The sequence below is a fragment of the Tachysurus fulvidraco genome, chromosome 5, assembly GCF_022655615.1.
Source record: "Tachysurus fulvidraco isolate hzauxx_2018 chromosome 5, HZAU_PFXX_2.0, whole genome shotgun sequence".
Lineage (NCBI taxonomy): Eukaryota > Metazoa > Chordata > Actinopteri > Siluriformes > Bagridae > Tachysurus > Tachysurus fulvidraco.
In genome coordinates this window covers 17,864,853-17,888,731 of record NC_062522.1, presented here as the reverse complement: position 1 = coordinate 17,888,731, position 23,879 = coordinate 17,864,853, and the positions used below count along the sequence as shown (strand labels likewise).

Sequence of the window (23,879 nt, the reverse complement as noted above, 5' to 3'; positions counted from 1 at the left end):
AATTGGTGTTCTCTGATTTCCTCAGAGAACAAAACATGTGGGTAGTTGGACTAGCTACCCTAAATTGCCCATAGGTGTGAATGTGTGTGGGCATGGAACTCTGTAACTCTGTGTCCCATTCAGGGCATATTCCTGCCTCACACCCAGCATTCCCAAAATAAGCGTAGACCCCGACAAGGAGGTGGTGACTGAAAATGATTTTTTTTTACCCCTGTAAGAATGTATCATGCGAATTTATGTGTTTTCATTTTTATTGCAATGTACATTTCCAAATAAATATCTGTTTAGCAGTAAATAGCAGAAACGGGCCAGGTTTTAGGACCCAGCAGAAGTAATTCCTCTCCACTCGGTGTTTGTAGTTGCCCAGCAACATTCAACAAAACCATACAACACAAGAGCTCAGTAAGGACCTGTCTGCATGGGCAATTTACATCTTTTTTTGTTTAATGTATTTATTGAAATGTATTCATTCATTAATCTTTATTTTACAGCATTTGCACTTTAAATCCATGCATGTATATTTAGTTCATATATTCATAATTTGTAGATCTTAAAAGGAATAGATCAGTGATGCCGAAGAAAGGAGGGAAGAAGGGAGGAGGAAAGCAGATGACTGAGGAGGACAGACTGCTGTCCCTACAGCAGAAGGCCCAGGCTGAAGAACAAAATTCCAAAATAAAAGAAGATGTGCTCACACAGTTCCTTAAGGTGTGTGTGTGTGTGTGTGTGTGTGTGTGTGTGTGTGTGTGTGTGTGTGTGTGTGTGTGTGTGTGTGTGTGTGTGTGTGTGTGTGTGTGTGTGATAATAACTTTAAATGAGGTTATTGATAAAAATTGTGTGAAAGTTTTGAGCAAATATCACACTGGTAGGCAGGGTAAAAAGGTTTTCAAAATAAAAATAAAAAACTATTTGTGCGACAGGATCCAAGGCATCTCATGTTACATTCGTTACATTTATATTTTATAAGCATGATTCAAACACAGAAACTAAAGAAAGAAAAACATCATCTATCATTGGCTAGATGGACAACACCTGATCACCTCCTGATCAGGATAATCTTACTCATACCAAGATCTGCCTAAGTTGTTTATGAGCCTGAGTCTCTCCATGTCATCTCCATCTGACCCTCAAGTATTTTACACAGACAAGCTCTGGTAATAATAATTTCTAGTCACAACCAACTTCTAATCATGCACACAGAAGGTCAGACCCTTAGAAACAGCTGCTTAGTAAAATTTCCATCACAGTCAACAGACATATTTGTTGATAACTGGTGCTGTGGGTTTAATGCCAGATCAGAACTGGTGATTCTTTTTGTGTTTGTAGGATAAACTGCAAAAAGAAGAGAGAAACAGCAAAACTAACCTGCACAAGTTGAACCAGCAGTGGCGTTCGAGCCTGCGCCAAACTCGAGCAGCAGAGCTGCGTGAAGATTTCGCAATACTCAGCCAAACTTTTGAGAGAGTTGTGGATTGCAAGGACAATGTCATTAAGGTGGGGAGGTCCAGATGTTATAGATAAAGATGTGTATGTGTTTGAAACTTGTCACTCCAAGCTCTAGTATATCTAATGGGTATGTATAATGTTGCAGTTATTGGTGTCTGATCTGAGTGAAGCGGAGCAGCAGTCAGCACTTGCTCACAGGGCTCATCTCCAGTGTCTGGATCATCTCCTGGAGATACAAAAAAGCCGACTGGCAGCACTAGAGTCACATTGGAACACCAATGTGAAGGAACTCAGTACTGACTACAGCACAGAGAGGTATACAGACACCTTTTCTATGCACACACATGCTTTTTACTTGATTTTATGTGGAAGGTGGTATGTCAGTGGTGGAGCACTGGACTACTGACCTCTGACTTCAACAACAAATGTCTCACAGAATTTTTTATAACTTGTAACTTGGAGTTAATCATCCATAACTTAATACTGAGTTTGGATTTGAACCTAGGGGACATGTTCATGTTCGTATGCTTGGATGCGCATAACAGGCACTGAGTGTGAATTAATTCGACATTAAATAACTGTACACCGAGTATACTACTGAATATTATTTGGACATCCAAAGTAAAATACTCAAGTGACTGTAATTATAACTATTACTATAAAATCATTATATCATACACCTATAGTGTAACTATAACATAACACTAACCGTAACACCAATGTGCAAATAATTTTTTTATTTATAAAAGTACAAGGTGGACGTTGACATTTTTTAAGTCAAGTAGATATTTATTGTCAACCCAGAATTTAACAGTAACATTAACAGATTAAATGAAAATAAACTTTTCTCCAGGACCCAGTGTGCAAGATACAGGGCATCAATAAAGTGCAACAGGAATGGGAGAGAAAACATTTTTCAAACATCCATACTGTACAGTGCTTTGAATGAATAATTTTTTTCAGGGAAGAAATTTTGAAGCGGCATCAGCAGGAAACTGAGTATTTGGAAGCAGCCTCTTTTGCCTTAGAACAACGCTATGCTGGAATAGACCATGAAGCCAGACAGGACTATCAGAGTGCACATGATGACATCAAAAACCGGGTACTGTCCAGAGTCTAATACATTTAAGAAATTTCATTAAAACACCTGTAGAATAAATGATCTTTATCCAGGTTGGTCTGTGTTTGCAGGACATTGAGGACAAGCATGCGCTGCGTATCCAGATGGAAGGCACGGTGGAAGATTTGTGGCAGCAGTTTCAGCATGAACATCAGAAGTACACTGAAGCCACTGAGGATAGACAGATTGCATTTGATTCGCTCCGTGCCACAGACCAGCGCAATGCTCAGGAAGCAGATCTGCAGATGAGGCACATGCAGAAATTGCAGGTCAGAGAAGGAAAAATTTACCCTGTAAAAAAATTAATGCAGTTACTTTGTGTAATGCAATAAATACATCTTTATGCAGTGTATTTAAATGAGTTTTTATAAAAATTAAGTGGCATAATTTACTGCTTATATCTTCTGTGTGCTTGCAGGGCACCATCAATGCTCTGCGTTCTCATCTGAGCTCCGATCAGCGGGAGAATGAAACGTTTGTACATGGCCTTCGGGCAGAATGTGAGGAAGTTACTCAGAAAGTCCAACAGCTTAGAGCTGAGCTTTCCTCTGCTCAGGCAGCTGAAAAAACACTGCTCGCTAATCACACTATGTACAGCAATAACACAATTAAAAAACTACAGGATATTATAGGAGAGGTATGTACGTTTATTACACATTCACACACTGCTGGTCAGCTTCATGAAGCAAAGCAGTCAGATTAATCAAGAGTTTAATCAAGAGTCATTTTAAAATGATAACAAATTGATTTCCCCTTTGTTTCTTATCTTCAGGGCGACACATTGTTACGTCTGGCTGCTGTGTGTCGCAAGCTTGAAACGGAGCAGGAGAAGGTGCTTCCCTTTTATATCTCATCTTTAAATGCTGAGGAACTGAGTCAAGAGAAAGCACATGCTATGGAAGTGATGTCTGTGTCTGAGTTAGCAAAGGTAAAATACACATTTGAACAAATCGTATTGATTATTACAATTATCATCACACACTTTCTGATGTCCAAAACACAGCAAACATATCAATTTAAACAGTGTATCATTTGGAACATTAATAGCTAACATTTCTTAAATAGACTCATTATTCCAGCTCTTTGACATTCATCCTTTCACTTCTCCTCCACTGTCAGACAATGATGGACTATACAGATCTGGAAAAGTTCTGGCAAAGATATAACAAGGTTCTGCTGGAGCGTTTGTGTTTAGAACGTGAGAAGAAGGTCCTAGGATGGGAGAACCAGCAGCTGAGGATTCTCCTCAAGCAGTACCTGGATGGAGTCTCTGTTAGTGATGAGGTCCTTCAGCAGCAAAACTCACTGCTCATGTTGTCCAGCCCATCACTCCAAGCTTCTCCAGCTTCAGAAACCCAAACAATCACACGCAGGCCCGTCATAGAGGCAGCTCATGTGGTGCAATACACAATGTAGAGAAGTTGTACACATGCCTAAACGAGAACGATGTTCCAAAGACACCATCAGACATGCATCAGATGCAAAACATGTAAATGATTACATGACACTATTCAAGCAAATAACACACATGTATATGTAACACATTCTTTAAAAATATTTTGTTATTATATATATATATATATATATATATATATATATATATATATATATATATATATATATATATATATACATACCTCTCCTATAATATCTGACATACACATGATTATACTTCATACTTCACTTTATAAAAAAAACATACTCAGCAAGAAATAAGTAAATTAAATTTTCCCCACCCTTATGTTCGATTCTTTTTTCATAAAACTGTAATGCAAAATATACAAGAAAAGCAACAAACACCAATGCAGATAGAAAGATGCCAATCACAACGTTTTTCAGATTTTTCACTTTTTTTTATTTAAATAGTTTATTGTTCCTTTCGTGTCCTTCTTATTTCTTCTTGCTCTTCTTGTCCTTGCTCTTCTTCTTGCCTTGAGGTTGTGTGTTGGCCTTCTTGTAGAGGTAGAGACCCACCAGTCCCAGTAAAGTGGGAACAAGTGCCAGGCACACAAGAGGAAAGACATCATTCACCAGCTTCTGCCAGGGCGTCTGCTGCACCAAGGAAATCACCTCCACCTCAAACTCCAATGCTGCATCACCTGCAGAGAGGGAAGTGAAAACATCTAGATGATGAATACTGACTTTATTTCTTTGTTTAACCTGAAACCGGTTCTTAATCAAGGAAACCACAGTTAAAGTAATGCAGGTAAATTCTAATTATCTAGAATATTGTTGTATTAGTGCAGTTTATCCTTTTCTCCTCTCCCTTCATGGTTCACATCTGAAATTTACATAAAATGCAATTAATTGCTCATTGTATCACCAATTTACATTTATCCTGTTTGCTGGAATGCTAGCTATCCTTAATGGTGCACATTCACCCTATTTCTCTTTGCTGATAGAAACAAACTTGCCAGTAGCACATATTGTCAGTTTCTGGCTCTGAATAATGCATTCCCTCAATTCATTCAACCCAGCAACTTAGGCCAGAACATTCTATTCACCCAATTTCTTCCTTTGCTCCCTTCATCCTGTGTATCACAAAATAAACTATGAAAGCATTTTTAAAGGTCAACAGTGTCTCTCTGTTCTGTTGAGACTAGTTCACAATTGGTACAGTCTTACATTAGACTTCTCACTTATTATTGTCACCTTCTTCTGCTGCTATTTACTTATCCTGTGGCGTGTGATCAAGCCTTTCTTTGGGGGTGTAACCCTGATAAACAGAATTTCTTCCAGGTGTTATCACTGGTCTTGTCAGCGGGTTACCAGATTTAACAACTGACACTGATGGATTTCTCCTTAAACCATCTCATTCAGATCATAACCATGTGGTACTTTTGTCCCATCATGCAGTTTATTTCTAAAGGTAATTTCTTGAGTTCCTCATAACCTCACTCTATTCCTGACTCAACATGAAAAGATGCAGAAATTATACTGCATGGCAAATGTTTAAACAACAACAAGCATGTACAGGGTAAAGTAGAAATGCTTTATACACACTTTAGAAGTATATTTGAAACTTGTTTTAAAATATATAAGTATGAAATATTAACAAATATACTCCCAAAATGTGTTTAAAACATTTATATTCTGCAGTATTTCAACTTTTACTTTACTACATTTTCAAAAACAAATATCAAAGTTTTGATCAATTCCCTAGAGATCTTCTCCTGCCACTGTGGGTATTTAAACTGACAGTTTTGTAAACACCACACAAAGTACTGGTTAGTGCTAGCTACTTTACTGAGCCGTTTGTTTCATCACTCCTTTCTGTATCAGCCTTTGCTTTGTTTATTGGATTTTTTGTGTTTATGTATATAGATAATGTACCTTTGCTACGCTGGCTACCAGTCCTGGTTTTCTGGATCTATTATCTATTTTGGATTGTGTTTTACCTGCCGTTTTGGAATTGTTTGCTGTGCCTTTTCTTCATTAAAACCTACATATAATGAACTTCTGCCTTTGAATACATCACACCTGCATCCAGAAAATCTGTTATCAGGATAACTGGATATTTGTTCATGTGTTACACATTCATTACTTAACTGTAAACTAGACAAAAAATTAATAACAGAAGAAAAAACAATAGATTTTTTTTTTTACAAACAATAAGCTTGTTATATAATACCATCAGTTTATATGAGATTTCAGTTCTAAGAGTTGCTTTGTTACCTGGGATAGTTGGGGGGTATCCTCTTTTCCCATATGCTAGATGTGCAGGAATGGTAGCCTTGATTTTTTGTCTTAAGAGAAATTAAGGACATATTGAATGTTTCAAGAGTGAGCTAAGACATACATAATTAAATCACCTTGTGCCAGATTTAGCATAGGCTTATAAGTACATTTTAATACACTTTCATATTCAATATGAGAGATGTTTGAATGATATAAGCTTTTGAAGTTCAGCCTGTCTGATCATATGCTGGAAAGATAATTTTAGTCATAATACTTTGAAATAATCCCATGACCTTGTGTGTATAAACAAAGTCTACCAACAACATACTGCATTAAAGACACCTACCCTTCACAGACACCAAGCAGAGCTTGTTCTAGACCTGTGGGATAAACAAGACGTGTTAATGTTGCCCAAAACAAATACTAAGAAATAGTTCCTAAATATTGAATACTGGAATACTTAAAAAATTTGTATTCGAACCCTTAATACCCTTGTACATATTCATTCATTCATTCATTCATTCATTCATTCATTCATTCATCCATTCATTCATTCAGTAGCTGTTTTATTCTGGACAGGGTGAGAATGTTGAAACAATGTTCTGGAAAACTGATCATGAAATAGGAATACACCTTGAAGAGGGTACCGGTCCATTATAGGCCATTATACACACATTCACACACATACATAACTAGGGGTCATTTCAGTGCAGCCAACCCAACAATGAGCATATTTTTGTGCAATGATATGGGAAGTGGGGGTGCTGCAGCATCCCTGAAATTAAACTGCAAATGCATAAAAATCATGAAAAAAATCATTTGTGGATGATCTAATAATGTTATATAAAAACTTTTAAATCTAATATTAAGAGTAGATTTTGAGGTCTGCATCTGGAATGCTGCCGTCAATTTGCCAACATGTAGTGTTCTTTTGTTTGTTTGTATAGATTATCTCCAAGATGTCTGGATTTGTTTACGACTAAATATTTAGCAGTGATGTATACTCATTGCACTTTTTTCTTTGTGGGAGGAAGCCAGATAAGGTTTCTAGGGCAGAGGAAACTCATGAAGACACAGACAGAACATGCACAGAAACTCTGCACAGATCATAACCCAAGCTCAGAGCTGAAGCATAGACCCTGGAGCTGTGAGACACGAACCATAGCTGCATAACCATGCCTCATTTAACACTGCTTTTCTATATAACATTGTATTTTATTTGTTTTTTTTATTTTAAACCTGTGCAAACTGTACAAGAAAGGTGTGCATTTAACCATCACACTCTTAAAAACATAGCGTGTGATGGCTCAGGGTTACTTTTCTAAAACTCCTTTCCTTCCAACAGGATTGGTCACCGTACCCACCTGCGATGACAGTTCGTTTCCCAAGTTCAACCACCAGTGGATCTCGGGACAGAGAGGAGTCTATCACCTTTCCATCCAAAAGCCGGCCCTATACACAATACAGTTTATATTTACATTTCTATACAGAATAAATCACATCAGGATTAAACAATGTAATCCAGTGTACTGGGTTTAAGTAATGTTGACTTGAAATTTTGCACACATGTGGTGTGTTTGGACTGCGGCCAGTCTGAACTGGAGTGCTGACGTGTTGCTCCTCCTCCTGAAACACAGTCTAATGCACACGCAGATCTACTATTCGTCAAAGAGTTGTACAAGAAAAAAAATTGCATTTCTAGGCCAGGTCACGTTTTCATGCTGACACATCACCATTTCCGTCTGTTCAATAGACTTGTCCCTGTGCTCCCGAAAGCACACGTCACCGTTGTACAGTTCCGCGTGGCCAACGCTCGACTACTACTCATACTCTCATTCATAATCCACACATTACGCAAAAATCACAACCGCCTCTTTGATCCTTTAGCTCAGGCTCTCAGAATAATGCGTAAATAACAACAGTTGCTTTTAGGCGGAATGATTTCAACATCTGGATTGTACGATGGCGCACGATGGTCCAATGTTTTTTAAATCACAACGTGCAGTGCTTTTACATAACACCAAAGTCCACTGGGCGGTGCCTGTTTTTTCTCTTTTAACACCAAAATGACCTTAAACTATATTTTCTATCGGATAAAGCATGTGATCTTACCGTATAATGGATATGAAGAGTGTCCCCCATCGTTGAAATGAATGTGCATGTCTCCGGCTTCGCCTTAAAACAGAAATGTATACAATGTGTTTATGTGCATACGTGTAACTGGGAAATCGTGTCATTGCACGTGCTACTGCAAATCAACATAAGCTGGTAAAAAAAACAGTTAATTGCTTAATGGATGATTTTGGTACATTATAGGCTGCATAGCGCGCTTAAATCAAAGTCATTGCTGTGCATTTGAACAGGATGCTACGTGTCTTCTCGAAGAAGCTACAAACACTAGTCATTAATGGGGTGAAACTTAAACAGAACTTACCAGTGTTTCCACCTCTAACTCTTCAACATGTTTCTCCGTCTCACTCTCTTCAGCTCCAATAAAAACCAAGCCCACGAACAAGAGGACAAAAACACCACTCCTCAATAACATTGTAGCTCTTTAAAAGAAAAGAAAATCTTCTAATAAAACGATAAAAGTCTGTTTAACTTCCGTGGGGAAAAAAGGTCGCTCTCTGCAGGACGCGTCGTGCATAAAAGGCGACAGATTTGGACAATAAATCTCTCTCACACACACTCACACACACACACACAACTTAAATAGCTTGCGGCTCGATGCCAGTTAAGGCTGATGTGTTATTATAACGAAATGATAAAAGCACAGCACAGCCGTGATCTCTGTCCTAACACCTGGCTATCAGGAGCACCGCCTCCAGAATTCCTCCAGCATCCCAGAAGTCTCTGCAAGCCGGGTTGACTGACAGTGCAGTTCCGCCTGCTCACCCTAGGTGGCAGTATAGATTGCTGCATTGCTTACTGGCATGTTTGGTCGTGGTCTGTTCTTCTGGCATACTCGAGGCGCTATTTGTTAATATTTCAGTACACTCTGAAATACTGGAATATGTCCACAATCCACTTGCTGGGTTTAACTCGTTCAGTCAGGGGTAGAGGGTCAATGTGACCCAAATAGCCTATTTGTATTTTGCGTTATGACGCATTTCCGTTAGTGATACGGTTTTCATTCGTTAGTACAAGGTGTTTTTTTATAGTTGTAAATATAATATTTTCTCTAAATATAACATATACAATATACCATCACTATTTCTGCACAGAAAAAGGGGTGTTTTATACACTTCTTATTGCTAGTGATGATCTGCCTAACTAATTAAGTTGTTACTGAGACGTGTTTTCACAAGGTAAAGCAATTTAGTGCCAATGTGCTTCACAACCAAATTGCAATCTTTAAACAAAAACCCAATCAGGGAGAAAGCAAGAAATCGGAGGCTGGTATAAATCTCATCAGTACTATTTAGTAAGTCTGAAATAAAAATAATTCTCTTGTCAAACAGTTCTTTTTCAAATATACTCTTGTTATTCCACACGATTGTTTGATGGAATTTGACTACATTTGAAGTCACACAATAAGTAAAAAACAATTGAACCCACCACACTTAAAAAAAAAACAGATCGAAGATTAAACCATATAGAATTCTTCTGGGCCAAACAATGTGTTGTCCAGTTGATTTAAAAACGCATTATAAGTATAACGTATCTATACAACAGTTTTTCCCCCACTAATTTGATTGGTCAAGCAGAGTTTCAAGAGTGTGTATATTTCCTAAATCCACACTAGCAAACATTATTTGAAACAAAAATGTAACAGGAAGTTGAGCTTTTGTAAAAAAAAATAAATAAATAAATAAATAATAATAATAATAATAATAATAATAATAATAATAATAATAATAATAAATAAAAAATTTAAAAATACTACTACTAATAATAATGATAAAAATAAATAAATAAAATAGCCTGGATACATTTAATGTAGATTTTAAAGATTCTATTTTAGACGTCCAAAATTATATTTAAAGATAAAATAAAAGTACTGATCAAAAGATGTGGGGTTCAAGCCCTAGCATTGTTAGGCTATGAGCAAGGCCCATAACCCTCTCTGCTGCAGGGGTGCTTTACCAGGGCTGACACTGTGTTCTGATCCGAACTTCATAACAAACTGGGATGTGTTAAAAAAAAATCACTATGCTGTAATGTATATGTTACAAATATATGCTTGTTCTAAGCTGTTGCTTTAACACACATCTTTTCATTAGTATATATAATTCATAATTTTTTTTAATTATTGATATTTTATAAACATATTATTGAATATGGCATTACCATATTTACACTCATTAATTTATAAGCATGATCAGCACAATCGTATCCTATCAATACAAGGTGGTGATGGTGATGGTACAAAGTCTTGTGGATGTGAATCAAGGCAGTAATTTGGGCTTTCTTAATTGCAGTCCTTCAAGCTTTCAAAAAAGATACTTCAAAGTAAAAAATTATTTAAATGCTAAAACAAGGCGTCTTCTGAATGCATGACTGGAATAATAAGACATGTGGATTGTGGAAGATCTCCTCTGAACGGTTTATCGCGAGAAAACCCGAATTCTCAGCAGGCCTAGAGCGAGATTTCCTCCTACCTCTCCGTATGCGAAATCGGCTGCTGTCATCCCTAAAACAGGTAAGAAAGATGTGAGGATATTTAGATTCCTTCCTAATAAACATATTTTGGTTTGTTGACCGCAGAGGTTCTGTATCAGTAAGAGCTGTTTCTGAGCTTTATTAACGATGTACAGAAAGACGAGGCGCGCGAGGGGCGTTTCAGCACCTAGAGCTCCGGATAGCGCCTCAATGTCGGTGAATGAATGAACAAACCGAGCCGCTCTTCGCCATTGCGGCTTCCTTTTTATTTGTTTAACGCACTGCTTTATTCCGTCCTTTACTGCTGCCGTTGAGTTTGTTTCTCTTCGTTTGGGCCAATCGATGTTACGTCAAGTGAAGCATGAAGACATTTTCGTGCTATTGATGTAAACTATGATCGCAGGCTTTTCTCTGTAGCCTGTGATAAAGCTACAAACCCACGCCGACATGACATGATGCCTCATTAGCCCGGTGTTTGCATTTTGTTCATCCGGTAAAACAAGAATAGCGGCCTATATATAGCTTATATGCGTCACTTAGTTGTCTAGTTTTTATATTTTGATTAAAATAGGATCATATTTCTGTTTTCTTGAAACACAGGAGACAACAAGATGTGTAGCTAAAGCGCGTAGATCACAAGCGGTTATTTAATCCAAATCGACAGTGGTCTGTCATCTGCTAGCAGAGATAATGATCTCTCATTGCGTTAAAGATGTGGACTATCTTTTTTTTGGTGGCCTGATGGACAGCAGGAAACGGTGGAGGTGTAGATCATCAACACAGCCTGCCTCTTATTTTTTCTTGTATATCGGCCATATTAATCACCATCAAATAATAATAATCTCTGATATTAATCACGACAGATTTGTTAATCAGTAGAGCAGTTAGAATACACCGCAATATTCACAAGCAAATATGCTTTCATCAGTGTTGTGAATCAGAGAGTAGTTTCAGAATCAGAGAGTCAGTGTCAGCTTTATTGTCAAACGTGTTCCATATTCAGGAAATACACAGAAATCAAATTGCCTTTGACTCAGTCCAACGGTGCAGCGACTAGAAAAATACAACTGAAAAAATACACATCTCTCTCTCTCTCTCTCTCTCTCTCTCTCTCTCTCTCTCTCTCTCTCTCTCTCTCTCTGTAATATATATATATTACAGAGTATATATATATATATATATATAGGTATATTTTGAATGTAAACATGGTAGAAACACAAATATGTACATAGTATACAGTATATGTATTTACAAATATTATCAACAAGGCACTTGGGGGGCTTACAATATAGACTCTATGGGGTAGTTGAATTGTCAGAGAGGGAAGAGAGTGTTCACCATTCTGACTGCCTGAGTGATGAAACTGTTCTTCAGTCTGGTGGTGCGGGCCTGGAGGCTCTGGAATCCTCTCCCAGGTGGCAGAAGATGAAGAAATTGAGTAGGGGTGGGGTGGAGTCACCTACAATGCTGCATGCTTTGCAGGAAAGGTGGGTGTTGTAGATGCCCAGATAAGAAAGGAGAGGGGCACTTATGATCTTTCCAGCTGCATTCACTATGTGCTGCAGGGTTTTCCTGTCAGAGGTGGAACAGTTTCCAACCACGCCATGATTCAGCTAGACAGTATGCTCTCAATAGTGCCTCTGTAGAAAGTTTCCATGATGGGTACTGGAACTGTGGCTCTCCTCAATATGTGGAGGAAGTAGAGGCTTTTCTGGGCTTTCTTGACCAGTGCTGATGTCTTGCAAAATCAACAATAATCTCCTTTGTCTGCACCACATGACAAGTTGGTTTACTTCTTCTCTGTAGTCCAGCAGCCAGTTACACAGCTAGGTGCTCAGGCCCAGATAGTCCACTTTTTGTATTAACTGCTGTGGGATGATCGTTTGAGTGCGGAGCTAAAGTCTATCAACAGCATTCTCACAAATTAGATTTTTCTGTCCAGATGTGTGAGAGCTGTATGTAGAGCAGTGGAGACTGCATCATCAGTGGATCGTTTTGTCTGTATGCAAACTGGAAGGGGTCCAGGTAGGATGATAGTCTCCACTGTCCTTAAAGTAATGGGCTATCTTATAAGTGAACTGATTTTTGGCTCCAGAAACATCACCTTTGGCTGTTCTTAGGCCAGCATTGTGACTGGCTCTGAAGGCAGCATTTCAGGCCCTCTGTATTCCTTAGAACTTTCCTGTCAGCCTTGGTTTTGTTGTAAAAAATCTTAGTAGAAATAATTAAAGTATTATTCCTTACAATACTATAACCAATGTAAAGTATTTGGCCTTGCAAAATATTACAATTGCTGTCATAAGACATATGTAGGCGATGTTGTAGGCCAAAGATGTTTATTGTAATCATAAACTTAGTAAAAGTAACCAGATTCGGGGCTGTCAGGCCTAGTCAGTCTGAGCACATTTGTAATAACAAATACAAACTTGTTATGGAGAATGAAGAAGACCATGGTTCTCAGACCTTAGCTCATAGCGATAACTTGAGGCCCTGAGAACTAAGGGGAGGAAAATCCATAAATGGGCATATGGGTGAAAGGTGATGGGGGATAAGGGGAAATTAGGTCAGTGTATTTAGAAAACATAGGAGGTGATGGTGGTAAATAAGGTGATATGGCACCTGGGATTCCAAGAAATACTGGGAACCAAAGAGGAGGCTCCTAGGAGCGCCAAGGTATATATTGAGAAGATATCTGGGGCTCGGGGGCGGGGGCATGTGGGCGCGTGTGCGGGCGCGTGCGCGTGTCCGTGGGCGAAGGCATGTGTGTCAAATTCTTCTGGGCAGATGAAGGAGGCAGCCCCGCGCGTGTGTGTGGTGTGTGTGTGATGTGTGTACGTGTGTGGAGGTGTGTGTGTTTTTATTTTTGCAAGAACGTCGTGAGAGTTCTTGTTTTTCTTGATTGATTTTTGCATGACATGCTCTTTTTGGGGGTTTTCATTTGTTACTTACAATTTGGCAATTTCTCTTAAAAGAGTGTTGGCTGATTGACCACAATAAAGAAGTTTGCTCATTCAGTATTTTTGTAGTAATTATAGAGTTAACAGGCCTAAGAGAAGAGGACACCCTGTGATGTGTCGGCTTGGAGACCGGCTCTGAGTTACGACATATTTAATGGCACCCCAGATGGGACCCATTTTAGGCCTTTTGGTTACTAAAAACTGTTTTAGTTAGACTTAACTGTTAACTCTATAATTACTACAAAAATACTGAGAAAACTCCTCAGACCTGGATGAGAATGAGCAAACTTCTTTATTGTGGTCAATCAGCCAACAATCTTTTAAGAGAAATTGGCAAATTGAAACATAATAAATGAAAACCCCCAAAAAGAGCATGTCATGCAAAAATCAATCAAGAAAAACAAGAACTCTCATGACGTTCTTGCAAAAATAAAAACACACACACCTCCACACACATACACACATCACACACACCACACATGCACACACACCACACACGTGCGCGGGGCTGCCTCCTTCATCTGCCAAGAAGAATTTGACACACACACCTTCGCCCACGGACACACGCACGCACTTGTGCCCGCACACGCGCCCACACGCACCCATGTGCACACAAACCTTCGCCCCCGAGCCCCAGATATCTTCTCAATATATACCCTGGCGCTCCTAGGAGCCTCCTCTTTGGTTCCCAGTATTTCTTGGAATCCCAGGTGCCATATCACCTTATTTACCGCCATCACCTCCTATGTTTTCTAAATACACTGACCTAATTTCCCCTTATCCCCCATCACCTTTCACCCATATGCCCATTTATGGATTTTCCTCCCCTTAGTTCTCAGGGCCTAGGTCTGTGAACCAATGTCTTTTTCAGTCTACATAACAAGTTATCGCTATGAGCTAAGGTCTGAGAACCATGGTCTTCTTCATTCTCCATAACAATTTATGAGCTAAGGTCTGGGAACCATGCTCTTTTTCATTCTACATAACAAGTTATCGCTATGAGCTAAGGACTGGGAACCATGGTCTTTTCCATTCTACATAAGTTATCGCTATGAGCTAAGGACTGGGAACCATGGTCTTTTCCATTCTCCATAACAAGTTTGTATTTGTTATTACAAATGTGCTCAGACTGACTAGGCCTGACAGCCCCGAATCTGGTTACTTTTACTAAGTTTATGATTACAATAAACATCTTTGGCCTACAACATCGCCTACATATGTCTTATGACAGCAATTGTAATATTTTGCAAGGCCAAATACTTTACATTGGTTATAGTGTTGTAAGGAATAATACTTTAATTATTTCTACTAAGATTTTTTACAACAGTTTCTTATTAGCCCTTCTAGTGATGGTCCTAAGTTCTGTTACATTATCAATGTATTTAGTGATGTAAGCAGTAACTAACTGTGTATTACTGGATGTTAATGTGCTGGTTGAAAAGTTGAAGGTGCCTTCTGTCCACAGTTCTACCTGCCTCTGAACTGATTTGGTGACTTTTTAATGACAAAACAACAAAATAAAAACAGAGTTTTAGGTTGATAGTATCTCAAGTATGTAACCTAGTGAACCAGTGTTTATGTATTCATTGATAGAGACTTAAAAGCACTGTTGTACGTCGCTCTGGATAAGGATGTCTGTTAAATGCCATAAATAAAAAATAATGTAAATCTAAATGGTCTGTATGCTGGTATTAGCATAACAGCGATGTGGTCAGAGAGGCCAAGGTGGGGGATCATTATGATATTATGATATTAGACTTTAAATTTTACATTATATTTTAAGCAAAAGAGGCTGAGAGGGTTTTTGAGTAGTGTCACACGAGACCTGGTTTGAATAGATATGATTCTGAACTAACATCTACGGTTTACATAAGTCATCCACTGATTCAATAATGTGCTCAATGCAGTTGACTAGTAATAAATTCAGACTGGATGGTTGTAAATCCGCTATTGATAAAAATGGGTTTTCACTGGTTATTTTGATGGTTATCATTTCTAACTTTCTAAGGAGTTTTGCTCAGAACACTTTTAAAAATAGGAACGCTTGTGTGGGTTTCACCTTAAAACATTAAGATCCCCCTTAAAGGACAATCTGAAAATGTGTTTAGGTTACTAAAGGAAACCTATTTTAAAGTGTATTATGAAAATGTTTTTTTAGTGGGTAGCTTTGTTGCCTCACAGCTCCAGGGTCCCTGGTTCCAACCGGATTTAGGGTTATTCTTTGTGAGTTCTGCATTTTCTTACCATGTCTGTGTGAGTTTTGACCAGTTTCTGTTTTTTTTACCACCTCATAAAAACATGCTGGTACGTGGCTTGGCAGCACTAAATTGCCCCTAGTTGTTATTAAATGTGTGAATGTGTGTGATTCTCTGCAATGAACTTGTGTGTTGGTGATTTTGGCTTCCATAGTGTTTTCCAGCTTCATGTCCAGGCTCTAGATCCACCAGGGTAAAGCAGCTATCGACTATGAAAATGAATGAATGAATGAATGAATGTTTATTAGCAGGTAACCTATGGGGCAAATAAGTATTTGATACATTGCAGATGTTCCCACTTACAAAGAATTGAGAGATCTGTAATTTTCATCATAGGCAAATCATCAACTGTGAGAGACAGAATTAAAAAAAAAATCCAGAAAATCACATTGTATGATTTTTAAATAATTAATTTCCATATTATTGCATTAAATAAGTATTTGATCACCTAACAACCAGCAAGAATTTTGACTCTCTCAGACCTTTTAGCTTGTCTTTAAGAAGCTCTCCTATCCTCAACTCATTAGCTGTAATAATTACACCTGATTGAACTTGTTACCTGTATAAAAGACACCTGTCCACACACTCAATCAATCAGACTCCAATCTCTCCACCTTGGGCAAGACCAAAGAGCTGTCTAAAGACACTAGAGATAAAATTGTAGACCTGCGCAAGGCTGGTATGGGCTACAGAACAATAGGCAAACAGCTTGGTGAGAAGGAAACTGTTGAGGGAACTGTTGGCGCAATTATTAGAAAATGGAAGAAATTCAAAATGACTGTCTCCCTCGGACTCCATGCAAGATCTCGCCTCGTGGAGTGTCAGTGATCCTGAGAAAGGTGAGGGAACAGCCTTGAGCTATACGGGAGGACCTGGTCAATGACCTGAAGAGAGCTGAGACCGCAGTCTCAACGGTTACCATTAGTAACACACAACACTGTCATTGATTAAAATCCTGCAGCACGTGAAATGTCACCCTGCTTAAGCCAGCACATGTCCAGGCCCTTCTGAAGTTTGCTAAAAACCATCTGGATGATCCAGTGAAGTCATGTGGTCAGATAAGACCAAAATCGAACGTTTTGGTATAAACTCCACTTGCCATTTTTGGAGGAAGAAGAAGGATGAGTACAGTCCCAAGAACACCATCCCAACCAAAGAGAGCAACCTTTTTGAAGCATAGGGCAAACAACTTGCTTTTGGGGTGCTTTTCTGCAAAGGGGACAGTACGACAGTGCAATTTTAATCTCCTTCCCTCAGTAAGAGCTTTTAAGATGGGTCATGGTGGAGAAAGTGGGAAAACTTGAAAAATCAGCAGTACATCAAATACTTATTTGCCCCACTGTATAAAGATGCCTATGATGGAATGAATACAAACACTGTGAATACTAACTTTTGTATAGATTTGTGTGAACAGAGTTGACAAGACTATTAGAACAGATTGGAGTACAGCCGTAAGTCACAGCATACATTTTTCATGAACTTTTTATGTTATGTTCATGAAAGTTCAGTTCGGTGCAGTTTTACTTATAGCTTTAAGTAAGAATTCTTTGTTTTCTTGTTCAATCACTATGGAAAGCCTTTCAGTGTTTTAACTCACTGCAAACCCACACATTTATTTCATTTATTTATTTCAGATTGTTAGTCTGAAGACGCTCACTGTTGAATCATGGGGAATATTTTTGGTAATCTGCTGAAGAGCCTCATAGGAAAGAAGGAGATGAGGATTCTGATGGTTGGGTTGGATGCTGCTGGTAAAACAACGATCTTGTACAAACTTAAGCTGGGGGAGATTGTTACTACCATCCCAACCATTGGTAAGAGCATAGACTTTTTTATTAATTAATTACAATTTTAGTGCTAGTCTGTAAAGGAAAAAACAGCTGTTTATGTGTCTGATATAAATGATTTATTTTCTGTTTATTGCATCCACCAACAATCCAAAACTTGTACCTAACTTTAAGAAATACCGGTATTTGAATTTTACATTTTCATATTAGGGTATTCCTTTTACAGTTTCCATGGTTCTAAAAAATGTTTTTTTCATTATACTTCATATTCTCAATTTTGAAAAATGGGTGACCCCCCAACCACAACCTTTTTTCTTTTCACTTCCTTTTCCATAATACAGCAAATTAAAAAACAAATAAACTATAACATACAGTATCATAAAGCACTAAAACAGTAGTTTCTATTGTTTTTCAGCATTGTCACCAGCAATTTAATTCAGCAATTTTAATCCCAAATATTATTTAGCGCTGTGGATCACTGTTAAACTTTAATATTTGTTTAACCTTCAGGATACTGAAATTGTTTTGAGAAGCTTTTAATAGTATAGCAGCAAGTATAGTAATACAATGTTCCAGAGTGTTGTTATTGCTGTTTCAGTGTTACATTTTTGGTTTTTCCTAGGTTTTAATGTGGAGACAGTGGAGTATAAGAACATCAGTTTCACAGTGTGGGACGTTGGTGGCCAGGATAAGATCCGACCCCTCTGGAGACACTACTTCCAAAACACACAGGGTAAATCCACCAACCTCACACACACACACACACACACACACACACACACACACACACACACACACACACACACACACACACACACACACACACACACGCTAATTGCGAAACTATTTGTTTAACTGCTCCTGTAAGTTATTTTCTCCCCATATCTAAAAAAGGCATCTCACCTCTTCTGTGCCACACAGTGTTCCACTGTCTCTCATAATTTGCATGTGATGTGGGTAATAATGAGGCCATCATTGGCTAGAATAGGTTAGTTTACTTCCTGAAAAAATGCAGATCTGAGTATGAGTTGCGTTTTCATTCACAGGAATCACAGCACAGATCCAGTGCAACCAAACTCAGACCATCTCCTACAGGTAGTCTCGGGTTTGGTACCCGGTCCACATGACAATGCTCACGTTACTAATTAGTGGAAATAATTTGCACTTTTGTCAGTTTTGTGGATGGAACCCACAGAGACTGAATTGGCCTTTTACACTAAATCAAGTGAGAAATAATACACAAGCACCAAAAAAGGACCACTTTTTAAAAGAATGTGAATACTAGGCAAACACATACAAGGTAACAAGGACAACAAAAACATGAAACACAGGAACACACAACGACCAGAAATCTAAACTGGAAATATTCAGAAAGTGTGATTAGATAGATAGATGGAAATTCCTTGCAGGTCTGATCTTTGTGGTGGACAGTAACGATCGAGAGCGTGTGAACGAAGCCAGGGAGGAGCTGATGAGGATGTTGGCAGAAGATGAGCTGCGTGATGCTGTTCTCCTTGTTTTCGCCAACAAACAGGTTCACTCTTCATTCTTACTCTCCATCCGTCCATCCTACCTAGAATCAGTCATTTTTAGGACAAACGCACCTAATAACAATATAAAAGTAAAAAAATAGCAATCAGTATTTTGTTGAATCGTTTAATCATGGTACCATTAGTTCTAAGTGTAACACTATGCTGTTTCTTCACCTTGTAACCTCAGGACCTGCCTAATGCAATGAATGCAGCTGAGATCACAGATAAGCTGGGCCTCCACTCACTGCGCCACCGCAACTGGTACATCCAGGCCACCTGTGCAACCAGTGGCGATGGCCTGTACGAAGGCCTTGACTGGCTGGCCAATCAGCTGAAGAATAAGAAATGAGGGTTCTCAGGCAGGTGTGGAGGGCTTATTTAGGGCAAGGGGTGGGGAAACTTGGGGTTATCGTATTATTTGGTTTGGTTTTGTTTGTTTACATTTGATTTTTTGCAAATGTGTGGTTATTAGAGCCTTCAGATGGTCTGTGTAAATGGACTCATCACACATGTTCACATGTCAAAATATATATGGACACATGGAAAACACATACACCTGTACACCTCAACAAACCCATGAGCACACAAATATCGTCTCTGCTTTTCAGTGGTTTCTCTTTATTCAGTCTAAAATGGACCTTAAATGACACAGTCAAGTACACAAGTAATATAATAGAGTATAATAGAATAGTCCCAGAATAGTCATTATTTCTCCATGCACACCATGTTTTCTTTGGTTTCACTGTGTTTTCATTTTCCCACAAAGACAAAGGTTTTCTCTAAAATATAGTAAGCTCAAGCAGTTTCATCTGTTTAATATTTTAGATTCATATAGTTAGATTTTCTATGATGTATTATCATTATGATTGTAATGCAGTTTGTCTCATCACACACAAACACACAAACACACAAACACACAAACACACGCTCTCTCTCTCTCTCTCTCTCTCTCTCTCTCTCTCTCTCTCTCTCTCTCTCTCTCTCACTCTCTCTCACTCTCTCTCAATCACACACAGACAAACACAACCACACACCACACTCACACACATGCACACACATGCTAACATTAAGCAGCTCTCTCCTTCTCCTGCTGGTCAGTAATTTTGTTAGTCAGTTGAGTGTGCTGTGTAAACATGCACCCCACTGTGTCCTCCTGCATGGCTTTCTCCTTCACTGTGACTTGTAGAGTCTTGTGGCTTAGTAGACAGTAGATTGCATGTATAGGTGTTGTAGAGGCATAGAGCTGCTAGGTTTTGCATGCTGCTTTGTTGTGATATTGTGTTAGTAAGATGTTTCATAAATGGCTGATCATTTAGATGTAAACAATGGAATATTATTGAATTACTGGAGTAAAAGGAATCGTGGATGGTTGTGAAAAAATGTGTGAGAACACAGTGCACATGCCATTGTTGGCTGCTCTACAGTAAATTCAGTACAGAATGATACAGCTCCATGAGAATCTGTAACTGTGTTGTTTTAGGTGGGTAGAGTGTTGGAGAGAAAAAAAACAGGATGTAATATTGTAGTGTTAATTGTTCACATTGTGCTTCTTTCTGCATGGCATGCATGCTGCTTAGATAGATAGATAGATAGATAGATAGATAGATAGATAGATAGATAGATAGATAGATAGATAGATAGATAGATAGATAGATAGATAGATAGATAGATAGATAGATAGATAGATAGATAGATACTGTAGATAGATAGATAGATAGATAGATAGATAGATAGATAGATAGATAGATAGATAGATAGATAGATAGATAGATAGATAGATAGATAGATAGATAGATAGATGCAGAATATCCCTGTGGTTGTCCATGTTGCCATGTTGTAGGTGAAGGTTTATTAATTTACAGTGTATATGATTGTTTCTGTCTCTTTGCATTTTTAATACACTAATTGACAAGCTAAGAAAATTAGCTTTTGCATTTAGTGTTATGAGAAGTTGGATAATGTTAGCAATTAACAGAGCAAACTACCAGTACACATGCATACACACACACACACACACACACACACACACACACACACACACACACACACACACACACACACACACACACACACACACACACACACACATCCACACACACCACACACACGTCAGTGCTTTGATATAAATTGCATTATGTTACATTTCTCAATATCTTTCCCTGTGTTTCCTGTAAGTATTCTATTCTGTTTGTAATACATGATGTGAGGATTTGTAACATATCACTCCCACTGAATGTGAATTCTGTGTTATTATTTATTTGCTCATATTGTGTCATGTGGTCTTTATTTATTGTATTTATTTGAATATTGTCTTCATGTAAGCAGCAGAATGATTATTTGGATATTTATGTGTCAGGGTTGTTTTTGCTCAGTGTTGGTTAAACTGGTTTTCATATGGCACGTATCCATTTCATACAGTGCTGAAACTTTATGTACAATAAAGATATTCTGTTTACCAAGGCATCTGGCCGAATGGTAGTGCATGGTATTTTGATAGCAGACCTTACATTAGGCTACAGATGCTGGACCAATGTATATTTTGCTATAAGACTCAGTCTAAATTACTGTTACACAAATGCTGCTGTTCTGAACGGAAATCTTAAAGCTATACTACAATTAACATTCATAGTACTAATGCCACTGTGAGTCATGTGCACGTCTTCAAATCTTCAATAAAATCCTCAATAAACAGCTGTCAGACCAAGAAAATCTGTTGCTGGTGAGGGCTCAATCTGAACTGTTCTCCACTACTAACTGACTACAGTGCAAATCTTTCACAGCTTAAGACTAACATTTTCTTTCACAATATTGTAACACAAATAACCTCCTCTTCTACACTCACACACCATTTAATGCAGACACTCTTACTGCATTTCTATATCTATACATATATCATACTGCCGGTGCTTTACAGTCCTGTGCAAGTAAAGCTGTTCAAGATCAGTAGAAATAGTCACAGTACAAGCAAAGCATGGCTTTTCATCCACAGAGATATTACTGTCTTTGATTCTTTGTTCCATTTACACAAAGCATCTAAAATTCTAATTCTACATTAGATCATGTCTCTGTGCTATCCACACATACTGTAATGTGTGATTTACATCCTATGTGTCCAGTTATGTTTTGTGGCCTTATATGCTGTATTACAGAAAAGAATAAATACTCATATACATTTATTGATGATTTAGTGAGTTTCTGAATTGATTTTTTGTGGGTTCAAAATAATTGGGAACAAAACGAAACTGTGAGTTTTAATAACTGTATATAATATAATAATAATAATAATACATAATATAAGTAATAATAATTGTTGAAAAGTTTGTTGTGTATGTAGTTGGACCAGACATGAGTTTTGGAAAGTTTTGAAGCTTTCGCCTGTGTTTTCACTTAATTTAATTACAGAAATGTGCTTTTGCAAGTCCTCAATTTTGTGTTAGATATTTGAATGATTTGAATTGTGGGTCACTGACTGAACTTTGAGCCCTAGTTTTACTCATAAAAATAACTCATCTTATTGCACCCAAATGTAATCAATCACTTTTCCGAAGCTGCCTTCTGGATAATCAAAATTTTATAACAGTGAATATGACTAATTTCTTTTATTTGTGATTACTTTTATTTGTGTACTTACTGAGTATTTCATGAAGAATATTTCATGATAATATGACTTGTCCCTTTAACATGCAGTGGTGAAAGCTCTAATTTTATAAAGTTTTTTTTTTTTCTTTTTAAAGCCATTTAAGCCTGAGGAGGGAGCCAGATTCCAACAAGGAAATGACTACATTACTGCAGGGTCTGACTGACATTTTACACAACAAAGTCACCCAAAATCAGGAGCTTCAGATTTGGATATTTTTACTACATCTTACTGCTTTATGAAAATGCTAATCGTTATTTCTTACGTCTAGATTCTAGAGCATATTTACTCATTTTACCCACTATTTGAAGTTAAATAAGGCTAGGATTGAATATGTGTTAATGTACAGCCACTTGCACAGAAAAGTATTTCGAATAAACAGTAAAGATAAAGAGAGAAAGAGATAAATGCTGGGCATTAAACTATTTCCTGGTGAAATATTAACTTATTGGGAACATTTTGAGTCATTACCGGTCAGTGAGCTTTGTAATGTCACTGAACCTTTTTCAGGTAATTCAAATTACTGCAAATGCTTAAAAGTTAGTACAAAATATGTTTTATAATCATTGTTGTTAGTCAGAAGTGATTTATCAATTCATGATTGGTTTACTATGTATAATGTGTCAATTTGTCACTACAGTAGTAATACTTCTGTCAGTAAGGTGTTTTCAAGCTTGAACTACTCATGATGCATGAAATAAAATGTTGACACTTTTAGGGTTGTTAACTGAATTTATTTTTTAAAGAAGTGAGAAATCTTAGACATCAACAGGAAGTCTGTGTCAGTGTGTGCCTTGTTTTCAATCAGTGCTTTGCTAAAAACCGGTGATGCAGGAAGCGTCAGTGTTTGTGAACCTGTTTATCT

The 23,879-nt window shown here is 37.9% G+C and overlaps 3 protein-coding genes across 3 annotated transcripts; 2 read left to right on the top strand and 1 right to left on the bottom strand.

Moving 5' to 3' along the window:
* The first annotated feature begins 292 nt into the window (after positions 1–292).
* ccdc65 (coiled-coil domain containing 65) lies at positions 293–4,133 on the top strand. Its single transcript, XM_027147214.2, has 9 exons — positions 293–402; positions 548–708; positions 1,327–1,494; positions 1,592–1,761; positions 2,410–2,548; positions 2,638–2,835; positions 2,985–3,203; positions 3,339–3,494; positions 3,686–4,133. The coding sequence occupies exons 2-9, from the start codon at positions 571–573 to the stop codon at positions 3,980–3,982; spliced, it is 1,485 nt and encodes a 494-aa protein (XP_027003015.1). The 5' UTR covers positions 293–402; positions 548–570; the 3' UTR covers positions 3,983–4,133.
* A 264-nt stretch (positions 4,134–4,397) lies between these two features.
* fkbp11 (FKBP prolyl isomerase 11) lies at positions 4,398–9,094 on the bottom strand. The gene is made up of 6 exons (XM_027147431.2): positions 8,679–9,094; positions 8,357–8,419; positions 7,609–7,696; positions 6,591–6,624; positions 6,242–6,312; positions 4,398–4,665 (listed from the first exon to the last, which is right to left on the bottom strand). Exons 1-6 carry the CDS (start codon positions 8,787–8,789, stop codon positions 4,457–4,459), a joined length of 576 nt encoding a protein of 191 aa, XP_027003232.1. The 5' UTR covers positions 8,790–9,094; the 3' UTR covers positions 4,398–4,456.
* Positions 9,095–10,733: 1,639 nt separating this feature from the next.
* arf3b (ADP-ribosylation factor 3b) lies at positions 10,734–21,465 on the top strand. Its single transcript, XM_027147432.2, has 5 exons — positions 10,734–10,886; positions 17,693–17,872; positions 18,468–18,578; positions 19,255–19,379; positions 19,565–21,465. The coding sequence occupies exons 2-5, from the start codon at positions 17,725–17,727 to the stop codon at positions 19,724–19,726; spliced, it is 546 nt and encodes a 181-aa protein (XP_027003233.1). The 5' UTR covers positions 10,734–10,886; positions 17,693–17,724; the 3' UTR covers positions 19,727–21,465.
* Positions 21,466–23,879: the final 2,414 nt, after the last annotated feature.

Excerpts from the sequence above, each read along its gene's own strand:
- ccdc65 (XM_027147214.2), top strand. The coding sequence starts at position 571 with ATGCCGAAGAAAGGAGGGAAGAAGGGAGGAGGAAAGCAGATGACTGAG. Across the intron at positions 709-1,326 it reads TGCTCACACAGTTCCTTAAG|GATAAACTGCAAAAAGAAGA; the intron begins GTGTGTGTGTGT and ends TTGTGTTTGTAG. Across the intron at positions 1,495-1,591 it reads GCAAGGACAATGTCATTAAG|TTATTGGTGTCTGATCTGAG; the intron begins GTGGGGAGGTCC and ends ATAATGTTGCAG.
- fkbp11 (XM_027147431.2), bottom strand. The coding sequence starts at position 8,789 with ATGTTATTGAGGAGTGGTGTTTTTGTCCTCTTGTTCGTGGGCTTGGTT. Across the intron at positions 8,420-8,678 it reads AGTTAGAGGTGGAAACACTG|GCGAAGCCGGAGACATGCAC; the intron begins GTAAGTTCTGTT and ends TTCTGTTTTAAG. Across the intron at positions 6,313-6,590 it reads CTGCTTGGTGTCTGTGAAGG|ACAAAAAATCAAGGCTACCA; the intron begins GTAGGTGTCTTT and ends ATTTCTCTTAAG.
- arf3b (XM_027147432.2), top strand. The coding sequence starts at position 17,725 with ATGGGGAATATTTTTGGTAATCTGCTGAAGAGCCTCATAGGAAAGAAG. Across the intron at positions 18,579-19,254 it reads CTACTTCCAAAACACACAGG|GTCTGATCTTTGTGGTGGAC; the intron begins GTAAATCCACCA and ends AATTCCTTGCAG. Across the intron at positions 19,380-19,564 it reads TTGTTTTCGCCAACAAACAG|GACCTGCCTAATGCAATGAA; the intron begins GTTCACTCTTCA and ends TTGTAACCTCAG.